The 22,251-nt window shown below is 33.9% G+C and overlaps 1 protein-coding gene across 2 annotated transcripts; it reads left to right on the top strand.

The window, feature by feature from the left end:
* The first annotated feature begins 209 nt into the window (after positions 1-209).
* On the top strand, positions 210-21,832 carry dnk (deoxynucleoside kinase). Of its 2 annotated transcripts, none has more exons than XM_089650728.1 (5): positions 210-335; positions 6,216-6,406; positions 12,217-12,469; positions 15,285-15,439; positions 18,219-21,832. In XM_089650728.1, the coding sequence occupies exons 1-5, from the start codon at positions 326-328 to the stop codon at positions 18,402-18,404; spliced, it is 795 nt and encodes a 264-aa protein (XP_089506854.1). In that variant the 5' UTR covers positions 210-325; the 3' UTR covers positions 18,405-21,832. The 2 variants fall into 2 exon arrangements, with proteins under 2 accessions (XP_089506854.1, XP_089506855.1); XM_089650729.1 differs by lacking the exon at positions 210-335 and adding an exon at positions 346-569.
* Positions 21,833-22,251: the final 419 nt, after the last annotated feature.

Raw genomic sequence — 22,251 nt, 5'->3', positions numbered from 1 at the left:
GCTCTTTACATGTTGGGCCCATAAATCAACTTGGGCCAGCGCATTGGCCCAATGCATTGGGCCAACGTACCCGCCATAAATAAACCACTCTACCCGCGCTATAAAAGGTTTTGTTTATATTGGTAGTCGATCTCTATATTTTCTATGGTACATCACAGACCACAATAAAGATAATATATGTTGTTTATGCCCCGATTTGAAGTAAATGCAAGAAAATCCCTTTTAAAATAAAAAAAAGTAGTGATATAAACACATCAGTATTTCACCACATAAAATAAGCCAAGAAAACTTTTTAAAAATATGCTCGTTTTCAATTTAAAAAGAAATGATGTCGAGTAGGTTCACTTTATGTATTTTCCCTCCTTTTGTTTGTAGAGATTTATTTTAGGAACTAGAATGGCGCGAAAGTGCAGTCTGCCAGCCTGTCATAGCGTTTTCTGATTTGGACTCGAGCTGCTGAGTTTCTGCATATTAAGTTCCACATTCCATTTTTCCCTTTCGGTTAGCCTGTGAAATAATATCTTTTCAATTTCTGGATGAAATTAATGATTTGAACTTCGTTATTACAGGTAAACGAATATAAATAACCTGAACGTTTATCGTGGCTTGTGTCAAAAATGATCTAAATCATTAATTCTTTAATCTATCTTATCATGCTTTAACATGTGAATTAATACATTCAATTTATATGTATTTTGTATGGGTCGATTTTGTACCTTTAGTTGTTTATATTTTACCGTATTTATGTGTCTGGGTTTGATCTTAGTGGAGAAATTGAAAGCTCGTTGCCGAATGTAACATTTTAAAACCATGGTAATTAATTTGCCGACCCCGTTTGGCTCAGGGCCAGTCCTGAATAAAACTGATTTTTATTTAAGAAAAATTTTCCCGCGTTACGAATACCCATCAATATTTCAAATCCTTCCATTTCTATCATTACAATTGGAAAATGTTGCTTGGGTAAAATTTTAAAATCGCTGAAACAGAAATGCAGAGCAGAAACACATGAAGTTTTGAAACTTTGATTTACAGAAAATCGAACTTTAATGCATCTTTTACCATCTCTCCTGATGTAAATAGTTGTCTTTTATAGTAATTAAATTGAGTTGAATTGTTATTTCAAAAAAATATTCATACTAAGGGTGTCCAGCTACTCTGAAATATCACCGCAACGTCTGGGTGGGAACCCGACTCCAGTTATCAAATAGGCTACTAACATTGGTGGTTATGATGTTTGCATGGTTAGTGATGTGACCCAGTAGGTTTTCGTTTGAAATAATCACTCTTTCGATACTTACATCATCAGCACGAACAACCCTCGTTCCATGACTTCAATTCCTAATGTCCAAGGCTGGAGTTTCCACCTCCACACTGTCCAGCAGTTATGGAATTCACGTGTCTCGTTCATTCTTCAAGTTAATCATAGAGAAGTCTTTTTGGTGGTCAGCAGACTTGTCAGTTTAGAAATCTGGTGTTATTCAAACAATTTGTAGTTATTTTCGAAGGAAGCAAACACTTTGGGGTGAGTGTTTGGGAAAAAACACACTTTATCACACCCCAAAGTGGCGCTTCCTTCGAAAATATTATATCGGCTAGTACTGCCAATAAACTGCCAATAAAGCAAAATATTATAAAATACAGACTTATGTGTTCAGATATATATTTTTACAAAGAGTGTTTAAAAGTGGAAAGTGTTTCTAAACTATATTAATGTAAATTTTAATCGAACCAAAAATAAAAATAAATCTAAGGGGGTATTTCACTATCTCTGATTATGTTCTGACCAAGCACTTGTCCGCGGATTAGTCATTTTTTCGTTTTCACTATATCTGAATAACGCTAACGCTCGGGTTAAAGTTAGATTTGACTAATCAGTGCTCGAACTTCACGTTAGCCGCTATTCCTCGAATCAAAGATGGCGTCAAAACATTCCGAGTTTAACAGCTGAGAAGTGAGTCGAATTTTGTAGAATGAATTTGAATGCTTGTATGATCCATCCTGAATTATTTGATTGTGTTCAAAATAAGAAACAATGTATTAATTCGACACGAATCTATCTAAAATGACCTGATAATCAACATAACATAACCAAAAAAATGCACACTTCGCGGTGTGCGGACTGTGACGCATGACAGCCGTGGCAGTAGATTGGGTAACTGCAAACATTTTGCGATGTTGCCAGACTATTTCGAGTGTTATCTATCCGGAAGTTCGAAACAATGGTGAAACGGTCGCCGTTGAATAATGAAGTTATTCTGATCTTTAAATCCAGCCAACGGATAGCTAGTCAGATATTTAGCCCGACATAGTGAAATACCCCCTAAATCTTCGATGTGCCAAGCAAAAATAGCCTGGCTAAAAGAAGACCTAAAAAGTGCACACAAAAAACGGAATAATATTAAATTAAAACTTAAACTCTTGCACATTGAACTTGTTCATGAACTTCATGCTGTTGAATGGGACCTATTCGATGATAAAATCAGAAACTATGTCTCTATTAAAGCTTTTAAAAAACGTGAAATCTTAAACAAAAAATTGTGCGTTACTCATCAAACCTTAAATAATAGTGACCATGTAAATCCTACACATCAGTTTTATGATATTGTCAAAAATCTCTCTTCTGGATATTTTAACAATCAAATCAAGAAATCACCCTTTTATCTAAAATTTATAAATTACAACTTAAAACATAATAAAAAATGGCTTCAATAATGCTGGGTATGATTTGAGATTTTCGCGGCCAAAAGTATTAAAGTGATTTGTTTTTGGGGTATTATGCCATGTTGCACTACCTCCTTCTTTAGCCAATGTTTCGGACAGCATTGCAGTGTCCATCATCAGGGCAGATGTGTAATTCAATTACACATCTGCCCTGATGATTGACGTTAACGTTATATTATATATTATATATCGGCATAATACCCCAAAAACAAATCACTTCAATAATGCTGTTCAAAACGTTGCAGTAGACATCGAAACTGCTCTGTATAACAAACCAAAACCGTGTGTATACAAAAGTGCCGAAAACATAAAAAAACTAATCCCAAAATTCAATCTTACAATACAAACAGATCTGGAGGTTATCATCATGAAGAGTATTCGAAATAAGTTAAAAAATGATAATCTAATTTTGACAAAAGCTGACAAAGGTAACACTGTCATCATATTAAACAAAAGTGATTATAATACAAAAATTGAAGATTTCATGAATAGTGATATGGTCAGTGTTTTAGCAACCTACCCAACGGTTAAATATTTAGACAATGTAAAATGTGCCCTAAAAAATTATAAAAACTCTATTTTTCAAGATGAGACATATCACCAAACAAAGCAAAGCACCAAAACTTTACGGATTTCTGAAAATCCATAAAATTAATAGCCCCATGAGACCTGTATCTGTATCTCCTGTTGTAATTCCCCCAATTTTAAATTATCTTCCTATATAACAATGGTATTCAATGATGCAAATGTGTTTTCCCCAAAATATACTATCAAAAACTCATTAGCATTATTTGATGAACCAAAGGACATGGTTCTTCCTAGTAATTAATTTTGTTCGAGTAGTCAATTTATTTCCTAACGTTCCTGCAACTGAAAGCAAAACCCTTTTATATAATTTACCGAATAATTCACACTTACCTAAAGATTTAGCGAATAATTTATCTCGTCTATTTAATAATTCTTTAAATCAAAATTATTTCCAATATAATAATATTATTTTTCATCAAAAGGAAGGATTACCTATCGGTGCTCCTACAAGTCCCTTTATAGCCGAAATTTATTTATGAATAATTTAGAAAATAATATTTTCGCTTCTCAATCACCTCTCTTAAAAAAAACTATAACCGTGGAAAAGATATGTTGACGATGATTTTTGCATTTGGTCAGGTACCGAAAGACAATTAAACTCTTTTCTTAAAATAATAAATTCCTTTCACCAACAAATTCAATTTACTTTAGAAATAGGTACCAACTCAACCTTGAGTTTTCTAGACCTAACTTTAAGTATTATTTTTTTTTTTTTTTTTTTTTTTTTTTTTTTTTTTTTTTTTTTTACAGTATTACCGCACAAGAGTCCCAACTGCTCCCGTCTGGAGCCAGTGAGACTATGGCATCCCCAATTGGGGTATGATGTGAGGCTGAGGGTATTGGGGAGGGGAGGGAGATGGGGAAGAGGAAGGTGGGGAAGTACCTGGCTATTCAGATCTGGTCACCAAACACGGCTAAAGCCATTTCAAGCAACGTTTCAATTCTGAATGGTGGTCTTACACCAGGGCGATACTGAGAGTATCTTCCACTCTGGAACGTGCCGCAAATATACTATATATTATTTTAAATTAATCAATTGTGAAATAACACAAATTAATCAAATAAAATTTATTTGCGCACGCCGGGTTCGAACCCGCGACCTTCGGATCGGTAGTCAAAAGCGTATACCACTAGACCACGCCGGCCGTCAATAAACATTAACAGTAAACTTGATTTCAATATTTACCGTAAACCAACGTATAACGATATCACCATTCACAATTCATCTAACCATCCTTTATCCCACAAACATTCAGCTTTTCACTCCATGATACATCGATTGTTTACCGTACCATTGAATAATAATAACTTTCACAAAGAATTGTCACGTTAAACAAATCGCCTTAAATAACGGAGACAAAACTAGTAGACAATATTCTTAATAAAAACTTGAAACAATTATAGTCCAAGCGATGACCGTAAAAATCCCATCCCATAGGCCACATGAACCAAATTAGTACTGGGCTTTAACCCCAAATAAGATTAGTTAAAAAAACCCATTCATCCAGATTTCGGCCCGGGAGGAGTCCTGGAAAGCGACGACTTCCGATGTCATTTTTGGGATGAAAATATCCGACGTGCCACATTACCAAAACTAACGGCAAAAGTTGATTGCAAATTTGTTATGAACAAAAAAATCGTTCGGCCAACTTTTGTGTGGGGAGAAGTACCTAACAAATGACATTGTAAGTATCCTCCAGATGCGTCAAAATATCTCATCGGCCACACAAATGAAATCGATGTCAGAATTTAGATAAAAATTCCCTGTTTACGAATATGTCGTTCGGCAGAAATTCGGCCGAGGAGAACCTTGTGGTCTACGCGATTATTCGAGCGAAAAATACCTTTCTTCTAGCGACATTTTTAAATTACCTGCGTAAGGAGCATCAGCTTGGTGAGCGGTGAGTGCCGGGCCGAAATCTGTATGAATGCGTTTTTTTAACTAATCTTATTTGGGGTTAAAGCCCAGTACTAATTTGGTTCATGTGGCCTATGGGATGGGATTTTTACGGTCATCGCTTGGACTATTAGCATCAAGTAAATTTCTATTTAACAATTCTTCCAGCCCTAATAATATAAACATTAATTTCATTTCCCAATGGCGGAGAGTCCTGTATACAACATTTTTTTCTTCTTTAAGTGTTAAAAAATTACCCCTGAAATAAAACCCGCCTTTTACACTTATAACAATTTACTTAAATACTTAATTAATACTAAAGTTAGTGATGACAAACTTAGTCACTCGGACATATATATAAACTTAATTGCAATGACTGTTCTGCTTTTTACATCGGGAATACGGCCCGGATTGTACACATAAGATGTTTAAAGATAATTTATAAAAATTCTGGAGATAAAATTTTACATAAAAATGGAATCGGAATTAGGTTAAACAATTTAGAAGCCCCCGAAATTAAAAAAGCCGTTAATAATAATTCAAACATAATCAAATAAATTTAACTAATACTTCCATTTTTTATTTATTCCGTTAACCTCCGCTGAAACTGTTTACTCCCACCCTAAAATATTTTGTCTCCCCCTATTCCATCCTCTCTAATATTCTTGTCTCTCTCTATTCTATTTCTATCTCTTTCTGTCACCAGTAAGGTGCGTTCTTTTCTATTTGTATCTCTTTCACTCATTTTTTTATTTATATATTTCTCTGTATGCAATTATCTTTAATTAATATAATAAGCCCTGATGAATCTTGAGATAAGAGAAAACCAGTTGGCTGTCATTCATTATTAATTCAAATAAAAAGTGGTGTAGTACAAAGTGTGTTTTTTCATTTAGTAGTTAGTTCAACTGAACACCAATTTCTTAAATGACTCGAAAGTTTCCTTTATGGATCTTCCTTTCAAAAGTATTAAAAATAATTTATTATAATTTATGTGTGATATTTCTAGGATTCTTTGTGAGAAAAATGGCAGCCTGCTATTCCACATTCACTAAGAAAAAGCCTTTCACCGTTCTGGTAGAAGGGAACATAGGCAGCGGTAAGACAACGTTCCTGGACCATTTCAAGCAATTTGAAGACATAACGCTGCTCACGGAGCCTGTGGAGCAATGGAGGAACTTGAATGGAATGAATTTACTGGTAAACATATTTTTTTTGTGACAAAATTAGAGATGTCATTAATTGACCGTTTGAATCAACACCGTTAGTAAAAGTTGAAAAAGCTGTCAAAAATTTAAACAAAAGTAATACACATGTCAAACATACAATTATTAATTAATTAAAATAAAATAATTTTGTGATTGTAGGTAGGTCCTACTTTATCAATTTTCTGATTTATTCTTCGCACAATCTGTTCCAATTTTGAAAATGACACAATGAATAAAGAAGTAAGTTTGAGTTCATTGAACCAGATTTCACGCAGGAATAACTAACCCACATCACAGACAACCGAAATTAGTATTTTTAACACACTTCGGACGAGAAAGGTATTACTACCCGTTTGGTCGACTGTTGCTTAAGAACGGGAAGGGTATTTTTACCTATTGTGCCGCCTTCATTTCAATGGCAGAAAATAAAAAATTATCTAATGTTTTTGTATGAATATTATATGGCAATCTATTTCTAAAGGTCCCAACTATATGTACATAATTATCAAATCGCAATACAATTCTTCTTTTTATATTTATATTCGAGTCTTTCATGTTTATCTGTATTTCAGCAAAGGGACTTTTTGTTATTGAATGCCTGACACTTGATAAGCAATGTGTTTGAAGATTAACGAAATAATTAATTGAGATAACAAATTCTTATAATTCAATTCCTGGAACGGGGGGGTTTTTATAAACCGATATTTTTATGAACAGTAACGAATTTCTATATCTGTTCCGCTCCCACTATGTAACTCGTATGTCAGGCTTAGAAAGAAAGCAGGCATAGGCAAATCCAGATAGGCGCACCGTAATAAATATTTGTGATAAAGTGTATTTCAGTTTTTAAATATCGCCTGCATAGATTAATTAATACTTTTTTTTTATTTTTTATTCATAACAATATATTTGAATACAGTTTTTTACATGCTTTTCGACTACCACACTAGACACATGTCCGTATTAGGGCCCGTTCCCACTTCCGTTTTCAAATCGGAGGCGGGTCCCGTTTTAAAAACGGATGCCCTAGTGGCTGTAGTGGATGTATGGAGCTGTTCACACTTGTCCGACACGATTTGAAAACGGATCCGACATTTTTTGTCGGATGGCTCGCCTACGCAGCGCGTCCGTTTTCAAATCGTGTCGGAACACGCTCGCTCATAGTGTTGTATGGAGCTGTTCACACTTGTCGTCCAGTCGTTCCGGCAGAGTCCCCGCCAAACCCCGACCCTTCCCCGCCCGCTCCCTGTCGCAAGGAAGCAGGCACGCTGCGTGCTTGTATTTGGTTATTTTGTTAAGTAAATAAATCAAAACTACAATAATGGATAAGGAAATAAATCCCGAAAATTTAATACCACTGGTCGAAGAAAGAGTATGGTAATATTTTATCTTTAACCGAATAAAAACAAAACACTTGGTGTACACAACTTTTGTACATCAAAATTTTTATTTTTATTTTTTTAAGTTTACTTTTTTTAAATTTTAAAGCTTTAATGAGATGCACGGAAGAGCTTATTATTTTAATAAACACATAATAAAAATATTTGAGGTGTTATTGTTTTCTTACTTTAAAATATCGATAGCCTTTCTTCAGGACAAATGCACTTTCTCAATTTTGTATTTTGATATGTTAAGTTCTCTGAAACTCATTCCAGTAGATGGTTAAAGGAAGTGATAGACATTCTCTTAAGCCATTAAGCGCCCTTGAGGTGATTTTTCATGGTGAAAACGGCGCTATATAAATAATCCAATCATTATTATTCTAAAATAATTAAAGAACTTTAGTTCATCACTTCTCAACTCACCAATTAACACTTGGAAAATTCCTACAGAAAATCATTCGGCTATGATTGGGTGTACCCAAAATTTTCTTTTCACTTTTTTCCTTCTTTTTAATAAGTACAACATGACAACAAGAGCTTCATCGTCGTCCATTGCGCACCATTACTGAAGAATGAGCAAATAACATGTTTTTGTTGAATCGACAATTATTTTTTTTCGTAGAGTATGGTCCGTTTTTAAAACGGTAGTGTGAACAGGGCCATTGGCCATCCGTTTTTAAAACGGGACCCGCCTCCGATTTGAAAACGGAAGTGGGAACGGGCCCTTATGGTAGCCGAAATTTGTGTATAATTATATAAATGCAATACATGATTCATTTGTTAATATATTATTTTGTGAAATGTAATGTATTTGTGAAATAGGTAATACTTTAACTGAAAATAAGAAAGAGATGAAAATAAAGATAAATTAATTAATTATTTTAAAAAGAAATTTTAAACAGAATTTAAATGAAAAGAAAAGAATAATAAAGCAAATGAACTTTTAATAATTTAATGATGTCAGGCATTCTTTAAAATAGTTCCTTCCCTTCATAAATAACCAATTCTGAATATATAATATTAGGTAGATTGAATCTTGTAAAAATAAAGATTCAAATAAAAATAAGGTAGGATACAAATAAAAATAATAGATAATGTTAGGAATAATAGAAATAAAAATAAGAATATAAGAATAATCGCATCAGCGTAATATAAAGTTTTTGTTGAAAGTTAATTTGTTACTTTGATATCATGATGAAGGAAGTCTGTTATCATATAAAAGATGTATAAAAAATTATTTTTACATATGCAAAATCAAAAGATAAGTAATTAAGCATTGATTACACAGGTCTGCAACGTTTTTTTTCTTCTTTGAAATAAGAGTTAATTCCCATGTATTTTTGGTTGCTGAATTCGGGAAAATTATCAAAAAAATTCCATCACGTAAGGTTTTTCCGCAAAACGCAAAATACTGTGGGATTGCCTATCTTAAGTCGCAAAACGGGGTTTATTGCGGAAATATATATTTTTTATTTTTTACAACTTATTATAAGATAATATTAAGTTTTATAGACTGAAACAAAACATTTAGTAACTCATGACGATAAAATTAGTCAGCTTTGAATCATATATATATTGGGAGAGAGCCTCGAAACCACAGCGATGACTGCTACTTTTGTTCGTGCAATGTGCAAGGGTATAATACCAAAAAAAAAAAAAACAAATTCGCTACCCAAACATAGATTCAGCACTCCGCCCAGTCCCCCACGGACCTGGCATTCCTACACCACAAGAACCCCAAAGCCTGGACGATTTGCCATCATCAGAAAGTGAATCAGAAGAAAGTTCTAGTGACGAGTTTCAAGTAGGCGACTCCAGTGGACCTCAACAATTTTCTCAAGCTGAATTAAATGACGAGATTTAAAATCTTGGTGCAGTTAGTGAGAAGCAAGGTGAGAGGTTTCACCAAGATATCAAGGAAATGGAGAGAAGGTATCAAGGTCGATGGGATATAAATATGATGGGCGACTACTGCTGGATGCTGCATAGGGAAAATATAACGTCCCACAAACGAAAAAGCACAAAACGAAGCTTCCAAACTAAAAAAAGCATATTTTATAAAGATTTATAATTGCATATGATGTAAATAAAATATATTATGACTTAAAATTAATTAAATTTGTATAATTTTATGATATTTTCTTTTGAACATTCCCTACAGAAGTAGTGTAAGGCGGGTTTTGCCTATATTTTAATTTCCACTTTGCGGAAAATTCTTACATGATGGGTCAAAATGGAAGGCATTCTCGAATTCAGCATTCCAAAATACATATAATTCAACCATTACCATTTAAAAAAAATTCAAAAATGTCAATTTGCAGACCTGTGTTATTGTTTACATTACTTTGATAATTGATAATCATTTATGTTTGGCCTAGTTGCCAAATAATTCATTAATATATAATAATATAATGTCATAAGTCATTATTAATAATATATATATTTTTATTTCTTACCTTTTGTACTTGTTTTTTATAATTTATTCTTTATAATTAAATTAACTTTATATTTAACCTTACACTTTACACCGTAAATTACACCATAAATTATACTTTACACTTTATACATAACGTTATATTTAACCTTTACTTTTTATACCTTTAACTTTATATTTAACCTTACACTTTACACCATAAATTATACTTTACACTTTGTACATACTTAACTTTATATTTAACCTTTAGGCCAGCGCCACACTTGACGGAAATTCCGTCGCGGATCTTCCGCTGGAGTCAATCCGTTACCATACGTTGCAGCCACACTGAATATTCAGTGGCGGATTATCAGTCGACTGCCAACGCTTATACAGCGTGGTCGTAATGGATCCGATAGAAGTGATAGCTATTTATGAGGCATTAGAAGAAGAAAGAAAAAGAAAGCGTAAATATTGGGTTCATCCCATAGATACTCTTCTACTAGAAATTGGGAAATTTCATACCTTGTATATGCAACTAAGACATTATCCAGATAAAGCATTCGAATATTATCGAATGTCCATACAATCATTTGATGTATTGCTGAATTTAACGAAGGACTATATTACCAAGCAAAATACAAAACTTAGAACGGCTATATCTCTCCCAAAGGCAAACTCTATTTTGCACTTCGATAATAAATCTTTCAGTGTCGAACATCCTGTGCGTTCGTCGTCACCGCGTCTTATCCGCCGAATGTGGCGCGATGCATACAAATACTTGGAATGCGACTTTGCCGATCTTCCGCCGACGGAAGATCGGTGCGCGGAGGACGGAACAGACGCGAGTGTCGGCGGTCCGCCACGGAGCGACCGATCGTCCGCGACGGAACGACCGATCTTCCGCGTAGTGTGCCCGCTATTTGTAATTTATATGCAATTACATGTATTGGCGTTCCGTCGTGGAAGTTACGCGACGGAATTTCCGTCAAGTGTGGCGCTAGCCTTACACTTTATATTGTATATTATACTTTAAACTTTATGCTGTATACCCTATACCTTGTACTTTTTAACATTATTTTTATATTTATGTTAATGGCACATGTTGTGCCGTTTGTATTTAAATAAATAAATAAATAATGTGAAAGATGAGGAAATGTATGCTTTTATCGCCGTATTTCTAGCTGCTGGGAGAAATCGAGGGCGTAAAAACACCAATTTTCAAGAATTGTGAACCAGCAATGAACTTTTTCGGCAGCATTTTTAATTCATTATTTTAATTTACCGAAGCATTTGATTTGACGATAAGGAGACTCGGATCAGCAGAATGGAAGCATCTAATGACAATTTAGAAGCAATAAAGCACGTGATTGATCTTTTCACACCAGCGTGCTGAAGCAATTATTCACCAACTAGTAATATAATTGTGGACGAGCGGTTGGTAACACTTTGTGGAAATTGTCCATTTCGCATATATATGAAAAGCAAGCCTGGGCACGTTACGGCATAAAAATCTGGATTGCACCTGATCCCGTCAATTCTGGATATGCAAGTATACACTGGCATGATTAATAATAAAAGGGAAATCAACCAAGGTCAAGGAGTGGTTACTGAATTGAAGAGTCCATATAATGAATCTTGGCGATGAATTACGATACAATTCTATACCACAGTAAGAGGAAAATGCTCCTTGTGTTGTGATGGAGGACTTAGCCAGCCGAGGAATTGAACACACTACGCCTGGTGGGACCCAAACGCTATGTCAACTCACCGACCAGTCAATAACACCACTGTGCATCAGTAACGCTGTGTTCAAATATGCTCACATAATACTGTCGCTCTTTCACAGCATCACTGATTCGACTGTCGCTCTACCTTAAATGTTAATAACCCGATTTTAAACGTTGTTTTAGCTTTTCTACCGACAAAATAACCGGTTTCAAGAAAAAATACAACATTTCGGTTAAATTACAATTACATATAATCATTGGTCTGCTTTTTTCTTAGGACTTGATGTACAAGCAGCCAGATAAGTGGGCAATGCCTTTCCAGTCCTACGTCACCTTGACCATGCTGCAGATGCACACTCAGGAGACGAACACAAGAATCAAGCTCATGGAGCGTTCCATCTACAGCGCCCGGTACTGTTTCGTGGAGAACATGATCCAGTCCAATGTCATGCACCCCGCCATGTCGGCTATCCTCGATCAGTGGTTCAATTACATCACGGCCACTGTGGAGATACCCGTTGATTTGATCGGTAAGATAAAATAACATTTGTAAATTCTCTGTAATCAGTTTTTTTGTTTGTTTATTTATTAATTAACATCCTTTTTCGGTGCTTTTACATATGCATATCAAGAAATAAACATAATTTATTGTACATAACTTGATTGCTTCATTAAGCGCTTGTTATATGCCAGCGGATTTTCTCAAACTGTCAAAATCTCTTCATTTTTTTGTCGCTAGAGGGCGGTAGTTGTACATTAATGAACTTGTCAAAATACAACGTCAAATGTGCGTTATGATCATGTCGCGCATCATCACGTACGCAATCGGAAATATTAAGTAAAACAAACTAGCTTAGTAAAAAGGTATGACTTATTTGCAGAACCTACTACATATTTTGGTAAAGCATTTACTTTGACATTTTTTATAAATGTTTATCATTCACTTGCTGTTGTTAAATCTAATTAGATTTGAACGGCTTTTGGCCTTACGAATCGCATTTCAGAAACATTTCCTATACAAAGAAAGGTTGTTTTGCACGGTGTTCGGAAACTCGTGGTATAAACGGTATAACTTGTGAATGAATCTACCTTTCATTTAAAGTCAATTTTGGGTTATGATTTTTTTTTATTTGAGCTTTCGTTTTCGAGAAAATCGAAGGCGGATTTATTTGGTAGATTTAAAAAATTTATATTTGATAGAATATCTATACATATTAATAATATTGACCTCGAAAAATAAAAGAAAGTTTTTTTTAAATTTATATATTTGTTAAATTATTCAGTGTTAACTAAACAATAATCTGTTTTAACCATGGCAGTAGCTATCGTGCAAGGCATACTAGTACTGTATCAAAATATAACTAGCCGTTGGAAATAATAGTTATATTCATTTAACGACCAAAGCTATTGAAAAAAATTACGTCAATGGGTTGAAATATAATACCTAAATACAAATATTATTCAACGAATCCACGATTCGACCTATTGTTTAAGATGTATTGACGCGTAATAAATATATGAAATGGTGAATCATTTAAATTTACTGAATTTAAAGTTACTGTTCTTTATACAAATAGAACGGCGACATATGCGCCTCACAATTTTTGCCTCATTTGGGTGTTTAAAATGTTACCTGGCTATTATAGACTTAGAGGCCTTGTGTTTTCTCGGTAGGGAAAAAATTATTTCCTAAAAAACCCTTATTATTTGGAACTTTACAACACAATACATAAGATAGAATATCTTTGATTTGACAAAGTGTGAATGGTTACGTGTGTATACGCAGAAAGGTGATATAATCGTAAATTGACTTAAAAAGTTTTTTTTGTCTGTTTAATCTAAAGATAAAAAAACGGTAATAAACTTGTTTACTCCTTATATGAATACGCCTTACCATGTAAGGTCGGAATAGTGAAAAACTTGACTTGTTATCACTTAGAATTGACGATTTTACCAAACTAAAAATGATTTGGCGTGAGATGGTAATTTTTGGTTTGATTACCAAACTGATTTCTAGTATTACATTGTGGAATCCGTAAGCTTATCAATTCTAGCAATACCGGACTATCAACTAAATCATTTAGAATTTTATATAGAAATACCAAGTCAGTGAAAATTCTTCTGTTTCGTAGCATCTTTTCCGATAAACATTTTACCAAATCTGCAATAAGCACTGAATACATAATACACACTAGACAGTCCTCCATGTTTATTTGAATGGAAACCAATGTCGCCACTGATTTAATACCTTTTGGTTCTAGCTCAGTTAGTATGCGCTCTTTCTTACACTTGCCTGATATTGTACATGGTCATCCCATTTGAATTTCATAATGATGTTCAATGAAGATTATTTACATTATTCGAAATCTGTCTTATACCGAGGGACGAATCACATTTAGGATATCAACGTCATTGTAGAAATGTATCATATATTTGTACAGTGCCCTTGAGGTGATTAAAAAAAAAATGGCGCCATACAAAACATCCAAATATTATTATTATTATACACAGTTTTGTAATGGAAATTTTCACATCGCATCTTTTGTTATTTATTCTACGGCAATAAGTAATATTAAAATTAAATTTATGGTATTTAACTAACTAACCGTCACACTGTTTCTAGTACAGGCAGAAAGGACGGACCGCCAAACAACTCGGTCTTGGCACGCACTCTTTGCCTTATTCACATTCGTGCATCGTCTCATACGGTTCCATGATAATTCCTCAAAATGACAATTCGACACACCTTTAAAAGGTGATATAAAGTCATTAAAAGTGATGAAACAAAAACTATGTTAAATAATTACTTATGTAACCTATTTAACCAAGTTTTTATAGGTGTGTTGAATTGTCATTTTGATGAGTTACCCGGTCACCATCTCATACATACTCTTCTATTATTGTAACTCTTGACATGCCCGGACTTAAGTATCTGGTTCACTTAATCGTGCCTGATATCCACATTTGCATCATGTATTCTCCTTACTCTTTCTTTGTTCATTCTCTCTACATGCCCAAACCATCTGAGCATCCCTTTCTTAATCTTACTCATTACGCTTCAGCCTTGCCTTCTTTGCGGATCTCCACATTTCTCACATCATCATACATGGTTTTACCACACATACGCCTGGATCTTATTTCTACAGCATTTAGTTTTTATGGTTTTTGTTTTTTTTTAAAGCTTGAAGGCGATTTCTGATATCTATCTGAGACAGCTAGAGTGTTGTAAACTGGGCTGGAATGCTAAATCTGAAATTACTGCAATGTTTTGTGAACTGGCTAGCATTAACCTACCAGTACTGTCTTCCATCATAACCTTCATAAAAAGTTGAATTAATTTTTCAGTATACCTGCGGACAACCCCTTCCGTGGTGCACAGCCGGATAAAAAAGCGTGCCCGCTCGGAGGAGCAGTGCGTCCCTCTGGAGTACATCGAGCAGCTGCACACGCTGCACGAGAACTGGCTCATGCACGGCGCTGGCTTCAGGCGCCCCGCACCCGTAAGACATACTTGTGTACCTACTTAACCTTTACAACGCAACCTATTCCATCACATGGCTGTTTGGCACACACTAAACTTCCAGCCAATCTTGTTGGGTAAAATCGTATGTGTGAAAATCGCCTCGAGCCTTCATTCTTACTCGACGGTTTTAACATTTATTTATAACTGGGTGTACCCCGCCACGAATTGCTGTGGCTCAGTCTGTCTGTGCAGATAGAGAAATAATTTGCGCGTGTTGCTTTTATGTCAAACAGATGACGCTGTTTATAAAAAAAAACGTGTTTAACCAACAGTTTAAAAAAGAAAAACATGTTTTTACCTGTCACAGATGACATCTATATAATATTTATTTGTAAGAAACAAACAGGTTTTACATAATATGCAATGATAGATATAAATATACAAGTTAACTGAAGTCAAGCCACAGAAGTTTCTTATGCTAAAGTTCATTGGAAATGAAGTTTTAATATCTTAAAATTAATTTGGTGTTAAAGGAAGGAGAGAGGAAGAGGAAAATAGGAAGAGGATAGGAGATGCTCCCGATACACTCCATACTCTCATATTAATAATCAATCGTACGCATTACTTCATATCGATATTTCTTTAGGTTATTACTAAAAATGTCAATGCTGTAAAATTTTGTGCACATATACGAGGAATTTGGGAATTTTTTCGAATATTTGTTCTACACGAGGGTAGATAAAATAAATCAGATTGTCGGGTTGATCTAGACGGAATATAAAGATTTATTAAATTGATAAGTTCTGGTGAGTCCGGACCATTATTTAGGATTTTAAACAAGATTTGTACATGTGCGTGTGTTTTTACATACAAATATAGGTATATAAAAACACACGCGTAGTCCAATGCAACTTTGTGTCAAAATTTCAAAGCATTTGCTGAAGAACTTTCGGAGATTTAAGATTTTGAACAAACTATCATTTACATTTTTATTTATATAGATTCTCAACAGTTAACGCCATTATGGGTAACCTAACTACTGGCCGTTGATGTGGTGATGAATTCACCCAGCAAATTCAGCCCCAAAAGACCGTCTAGTTCCCACGCCTCTCCGAGTAATCCCGCCAAATACAAAATTAACTTATAAAAAATATTTCCTATCAAATATACTAATCGAGTGCCATCTATGGGTGAGCTCATATACTAATATTAAGGATATTACAGTAAACAGTATATGTTTAGCCCTGCAGATGCTGTTCACTGTTGCGTGGTGGATGGATAACCCTGCCTAAAGCCCACTTTCTACAATTATTTGTCGTGGAACCCAAAAAACCACTTATAATTCTCCTTGTGTAGAAAACCCCAAATGTCACATAGTTTATTTGTCAGGAGAGCATTTAAATTGAAAACCACGGTCCTACTGATATTATGTTTATGTAATGTACATTTGCACCAATAATTTCCAGTTTTCAAGTGGAAAAAAAAAAATTGTTTTTACAAAAGTACTATATTTTTGAGAGTCAATTCGAAGGACATATGATTTTATAAGAACCGCTGCATGGACCCATAGACGAAAACAGAAAAATGAAATAAAAAGTTTGAGGTTTTCTCCCCGAGGTCTTCAATCTGTATCCAAATTAAACAATGAACCGACATCGAGTCGTTGATTCCAAACCCCAACATGGGCCACAGTCAGTCACTAAATCTTAATAGCCAGGTACTTAGCAACACTTCTCCTTCATCCACGACACTGACAAGACAAGAGGAGTATGTTATTTCTTCCTGTGGGTAAACCACGTTCAGTCAGCCACTTATAGCAAGTCTTAATAGCCAGGTACTTAGCAACACTTCTCCTTCATCCACGACACTGACAAGACAAGAGGAGTATGTTATTTCTTCCTGTGGGTAAACCACGTTCAGTCAGCCACTTATAGCAAGTCTTAATAGCCAGGTACTTAGCAACACTTCTCCTTCATCCACGACACTGACAAGACAAGAGGAGTATGTTATTTCTTCCTGTGGGTAAACCACGTTCAGTCAGCCACTTATAGCAAGTCTTAATAGCCAGGTACTTAGCAACACTTCTCCTTCATCCACGACACTGACAAGACAAGAGGAGTATGTTATTTCTTCCTGTGGGTAAACCACGTTCAGTCAGCCACTTATAGCAAGTCTTAATAGCCAGGTACTTAGCAACACTTCTCCTTCATCCACGACACTGACAAGACAAGAGGAGTATGTTATTTCTTCCTGCGGATAAACCACATTCAATAATTTTTATTTTTTTTATTTTTTTTTTTAAATTTATTAACTTTCAAAAATACATTTTTTACAATTAAGTCCCGTTAAACTGATTGATATCAGTTTGTCAACGGGTTCTTTTAACAATTACTTTTTAAATACATATACAATTTTTACAAGTACATAAAATATACACATAATTACATTAGTACAAAAAAATTCTTTCACATAACCATTTTTTTAACATACATTTCCTTCTGTGAGTCAATTCACAGCTTTTTATTGAGTTTGGTAACATGTTGTAAATTATTGGAACGAGGTATTCTAGAGTTCTTTGACCATATTTATTCAGGTATCTGGGAACTACAAGTCCATCGTTTGCAATTAGTCTTGTATTATGAACATGTGTCACTATTTTATTATGTTCAGATTGAGATGTATGCTGACTCGCAATTTTAAGCCACAATAAAGCACGAACAGATAATACATTTACAGAGTTATATAGTAATGACTTTGGTACGTCATTTCTTTGTTCGTATTAATTATGTATATCTAAATATTGTTGTTTTGTTTAGGTTCTGGTTTTAGATGCAGATTTAGATCTATCTCAGATAAGCGACGAGTACAAGAGGATGGAACACCACATTCTGCAGACGGCCGTTGGTGTGGTGATGAATTCACCCAGCAAATTCAGCCCCAAAAGACCGTCGAGTTCCCACTCCTCTCCGAGCAATCCCGCCAAATACAAAATTAACTTATAAAAAATATTTCCTATCAAACGAACCAATGTACCACATACCATCATATTGACTTATATTTTTATACATATATTATATTAACAATGGTAGTTAGAATAATCATTCTTATATTAATTTTTTCGTGTGTGACTAATACAGTATCTTTATTATTATGTTTTTCGATCTCTGCTTACCCTCGCAGACGGTATTGAAATGTTTTCTATGTGCCTCGCCTATAGCACTATTTCTTTAAATACTGAATATTGAATTTTTTTTCTAGTTTTGTCTCAAATTCTACAGGAAATTTAAATTTAAAACTTAATAAAAAATTACTTTAAACTTTGAAAAAAAAGCCTATTTCCTTCTTGTAAATTAACAGATTTTCAGAGAGGATACTTTAGCAAGGTATACCAAGCAAAAAATTTGCTTCTTTTAAAATATTAACTTTACATTTACATATTATTATATAGGTAAATACATATTGAATTTTAGCCACTGACTAATCATAATTAATTGGAAAGATTTTTGAAAATATATTCTTTGATTGCTAATTTTAAAATTAACACAACTTTTATAAGCACACTTAAATCTTAAACATTCAACCAAAAGTTTATAATCTACTTTCATATTATGTTTTTAGATTTAAAAGATTTCACCCCTCAGGCCTCTGGCATATTCTAACAGAAGGTCGGAGCATTTCCGCTTTGCAATAAAATCCAAATAAATGGAATCATTCTGAACTTATCCAAAAACAAAAACCTGTTTTTGAAAGGTGATGAAAAATGCTTTCAAAATTTATCATTACAAATTTATTCATTTTTGAAATATCTATTAACATTTTGAATGCAAACATAAACATTTTTGAAAATGGATCGCCTTATGTTTTTTTTAATTTAAACACTGAATTAAAATGACTGATTACAAAAAAAAGCACATATTTTATTATATAAATGTATTACAAACATACAGTCACCTCTTTTTTTTACGTTTCATAAAAAATAATTAATTTTTAAAAATCGGTAAGTTTCATAAATTTTTCTCAAACTGCAGTTGGAACCTTTGATTTTATAGATGTGTACATTTTAATTTTTCTGTGGTTAACTTCTAGATTTGAATATAAAGCATGGTGTTTTTTCTAGGGAGGGAATAAATAAGCTATGTACATGTTAGCAGTGTTTTAGAATTATTATAAGTGCAAAATGTGCCTAAAAATGAGGATGATTTTTCCTAATTTTTTTTATTATTTACATTTGGATTTATAAATGAACAAACATTATTTTGTGTGATTATTATGGAACTACGCCTACTAGGGTTACCCTTTCTAATTTAATGTTGTGTATTCTGTTTATGAGCTATTTAACCCTTAGAAGACGGCGAATATTTTGTAAATATCTCGAAGCCAAATATAATATTGAAAATTATATTTGAAATAATTGACAGGCTATTTATCACATTACAGTAGAACCCCGTTAATTCGAACCCCGATAATTCGAAAAAACGCGTAATTCGAAATTTTCGCAAAAAAAATTTCCGCTGAAAAATTTTTTCATACAAAATTTTTTTTAATTCGAAATTCTTTAATTCGTAATTCGAAATTTATTTTTGTCCGCGCACGAAAATTTGTTCGTGTAATTCGAAAAAATTTGATTTTTGCGAAAATAAATCATAATATTTCGTAAATCTGAATCTAAAAGTCAGCCGTGGCGGTAAAACGCCGAAAATTGTATTTTTACGTGGTTATACATCGTCGTAATTAGTATTATTATTTTGTAAATCTGAATCGATTTAAACTGGAATGTCGTATTTTTTCAAATTTATTTCGAATATCCGAGGTTAAAGGGCCGAGAAAATACATTTTACGCGGATATATGTCGTAGTTTTACGAGTTTACGCCAAATATCTGCATTTAAAGGGTCGGCCGCGACGAAACTCGGCCGCGTAATTTCGATTTACGCGTAAATATATCGTATTTTTATTAACTTTACTTCGAATATCCGCGTTGAAAAAATACGGCGCGACGGAAATCGGCCGAAAAATTTCGATCCATGCCGAAATATGACATATTTTTACGAATTTACTTCAAATATCTGAACAAGGCCGGCCGCGACGAAAAACTGCCGAGAAAATTCGATTTACGCGGAAATATATCATATTTTTTACGAATTTATTTCGAATATCTGAATTTGAAGAGCCGGCCGCGACGGAATACGGCCGCGAATTCTCGTTTTACGCGGAAATATATCGTATTTTTTCGAATTCAAATTCAGATATTTGAAATAAAGGGCCGGCCGCGACAGAAAATTAACTCGAAATCTCGATTTACGCGGAAATATATCGTATTTTTACGAATATCTCAATTTAAAGGGTAGGCCGCGACCGAAATCGGCAGCGAAATCTCGATTTACGCGTAAATATATAGCATTTTTGTGAATTTATTTCGAATATCTGAATTTGAAGAGCCGGCCGTGACGGAATACGGCCGCGAATCCTCGTTTTACGCGGAATATATCGTATTTTTACGAATTCAAATTCAGATATTTGAAATATATGGCCGGCCGCGACAGAAAATTACCGCGAAATCTCGATTTACGCGGAAATATGTCGTATTTTTACGAATATCTCAATTTAAAGGGTAGGCCGCGACCGAAATCGGCAGCAAAATCTCGATTTACGCGTAAATATATAGCATTTTTACGAATTTATTGCGAATATCTGAATTTACAGTCCCGGCCGCTACGGTAATCGACCGCGAAAATAAAGAAATAATTGGTATTAATACGAATTTACAACTAAAATACCACCCGGATTTGAAGAGGCGGCCGAGAAAATCGATTTTCGGCGTTTTTTTTTTTTTTTTTTTTTTCATAAAATTTCGAATTACGTGGGAATTCGTTAATTCGAAATTTGATTTTTGATGTCCGCTGGATTTCGAATTAACGAGGTTCTACTGTATATACAATTTCAACATTTTACTTGATGCATTCAAGACTTCTAAAACACCTGAAGGTAGTCATGATTTCATTGTACTGCTATTATAGTTGGTCGCATCCTAAGGGTTCATGCAAGTCATTTTAAACTGTTTTTTTTTTTATTATTGAAAATTGGGGTAGGAATTTTATTTTAATACATACTATTAATCTTAAATATAAACCCCTATTCTAATTTTAGTAGCTATCGCATTTAAACTATTATGCATTCTAACTTAGTTATTATTTTACTCAATACTCAAAAACCACATGTATCAGCATATACTTATGTTCCAGGACAATACTCAACAGTGACAAATCAGCACTTTTGAAAAGTGATACATACAAAAGTCATTAAAGGTGATGAAAAAAAACTAGCCTAAAAACTATTGATATAAAAGCCATTCTCTTTGCAAATGTTCTGATTTATTCAGTTTCCGAAACTTATTGTGTATATTTTATGACTTATCACTATACTTAATCAATAAATCATTATACTTAAATGTTGACTTTTCTTTTTATCACAAACAATAGCAGTATAGGAATGAGGATATCCTTAACTGTTATTATTTCATCATGTTGTTTCACAGTACTTGGATAATAACAGAACTTGGAATAGGGTTTTCACAGAACTTGAATATTAACTTTGAAATTTGATGTCACAGGTTAGTACTAAAACTACGAAATCAGAAGTACTACAATTAACCTACGGTTTGCTTGCCACTTTGAGATTTTTACAGTGTGTCTATACAGGGTGTTAAGGGACGTACTTGACTTATAACCTGTGATTCCTGACATTATTTGGAGTAAAACTGTAAAAGAAATTTTGGAATCCGGTGACTTTGATTTTTTTTCAACCTAACTGATTGACTCGTTGCCAATGACCATGAATTTTATCAACTTAA

This window comes from Hesperophylax consimilis, chromosome 3, assembly GCF_061612785.1.
Source record: "Hesperophylax consimilis isolate HC1 chromosome 3, BYU_Hcon_1.0, whole genome shotgun sequence".
Classification (NCBI taxonomy): Eukaryota; Metazoa; Arthropoda; class Insecta; order Trichoptera; family Limnephilidae; genus Hesperophylax; species Hesperophylax consimilis.
Note: the sequence above shows the minus strand (reverse complement) of the source record. Positions and strands in the feature narration are given on the sequence as shown.

Coding starts and splice junctions, on each gene's coding strand:
- dnk (XM_089650728.1), top strand. Junction 6,407..12,216: donor TGAATGGAATGAATTTACTG/GTAAACATATTT, acceptor CTTTTTTCTTAG/GACTTGATGTACAAGCAGCC. Junction 12,470..15,284: donor GATACCCGTTGATTTGATCG/GTAAGATAAAAT, acceptor TTAATTTTTCAG/TATACCTGCGGACAACCCCT.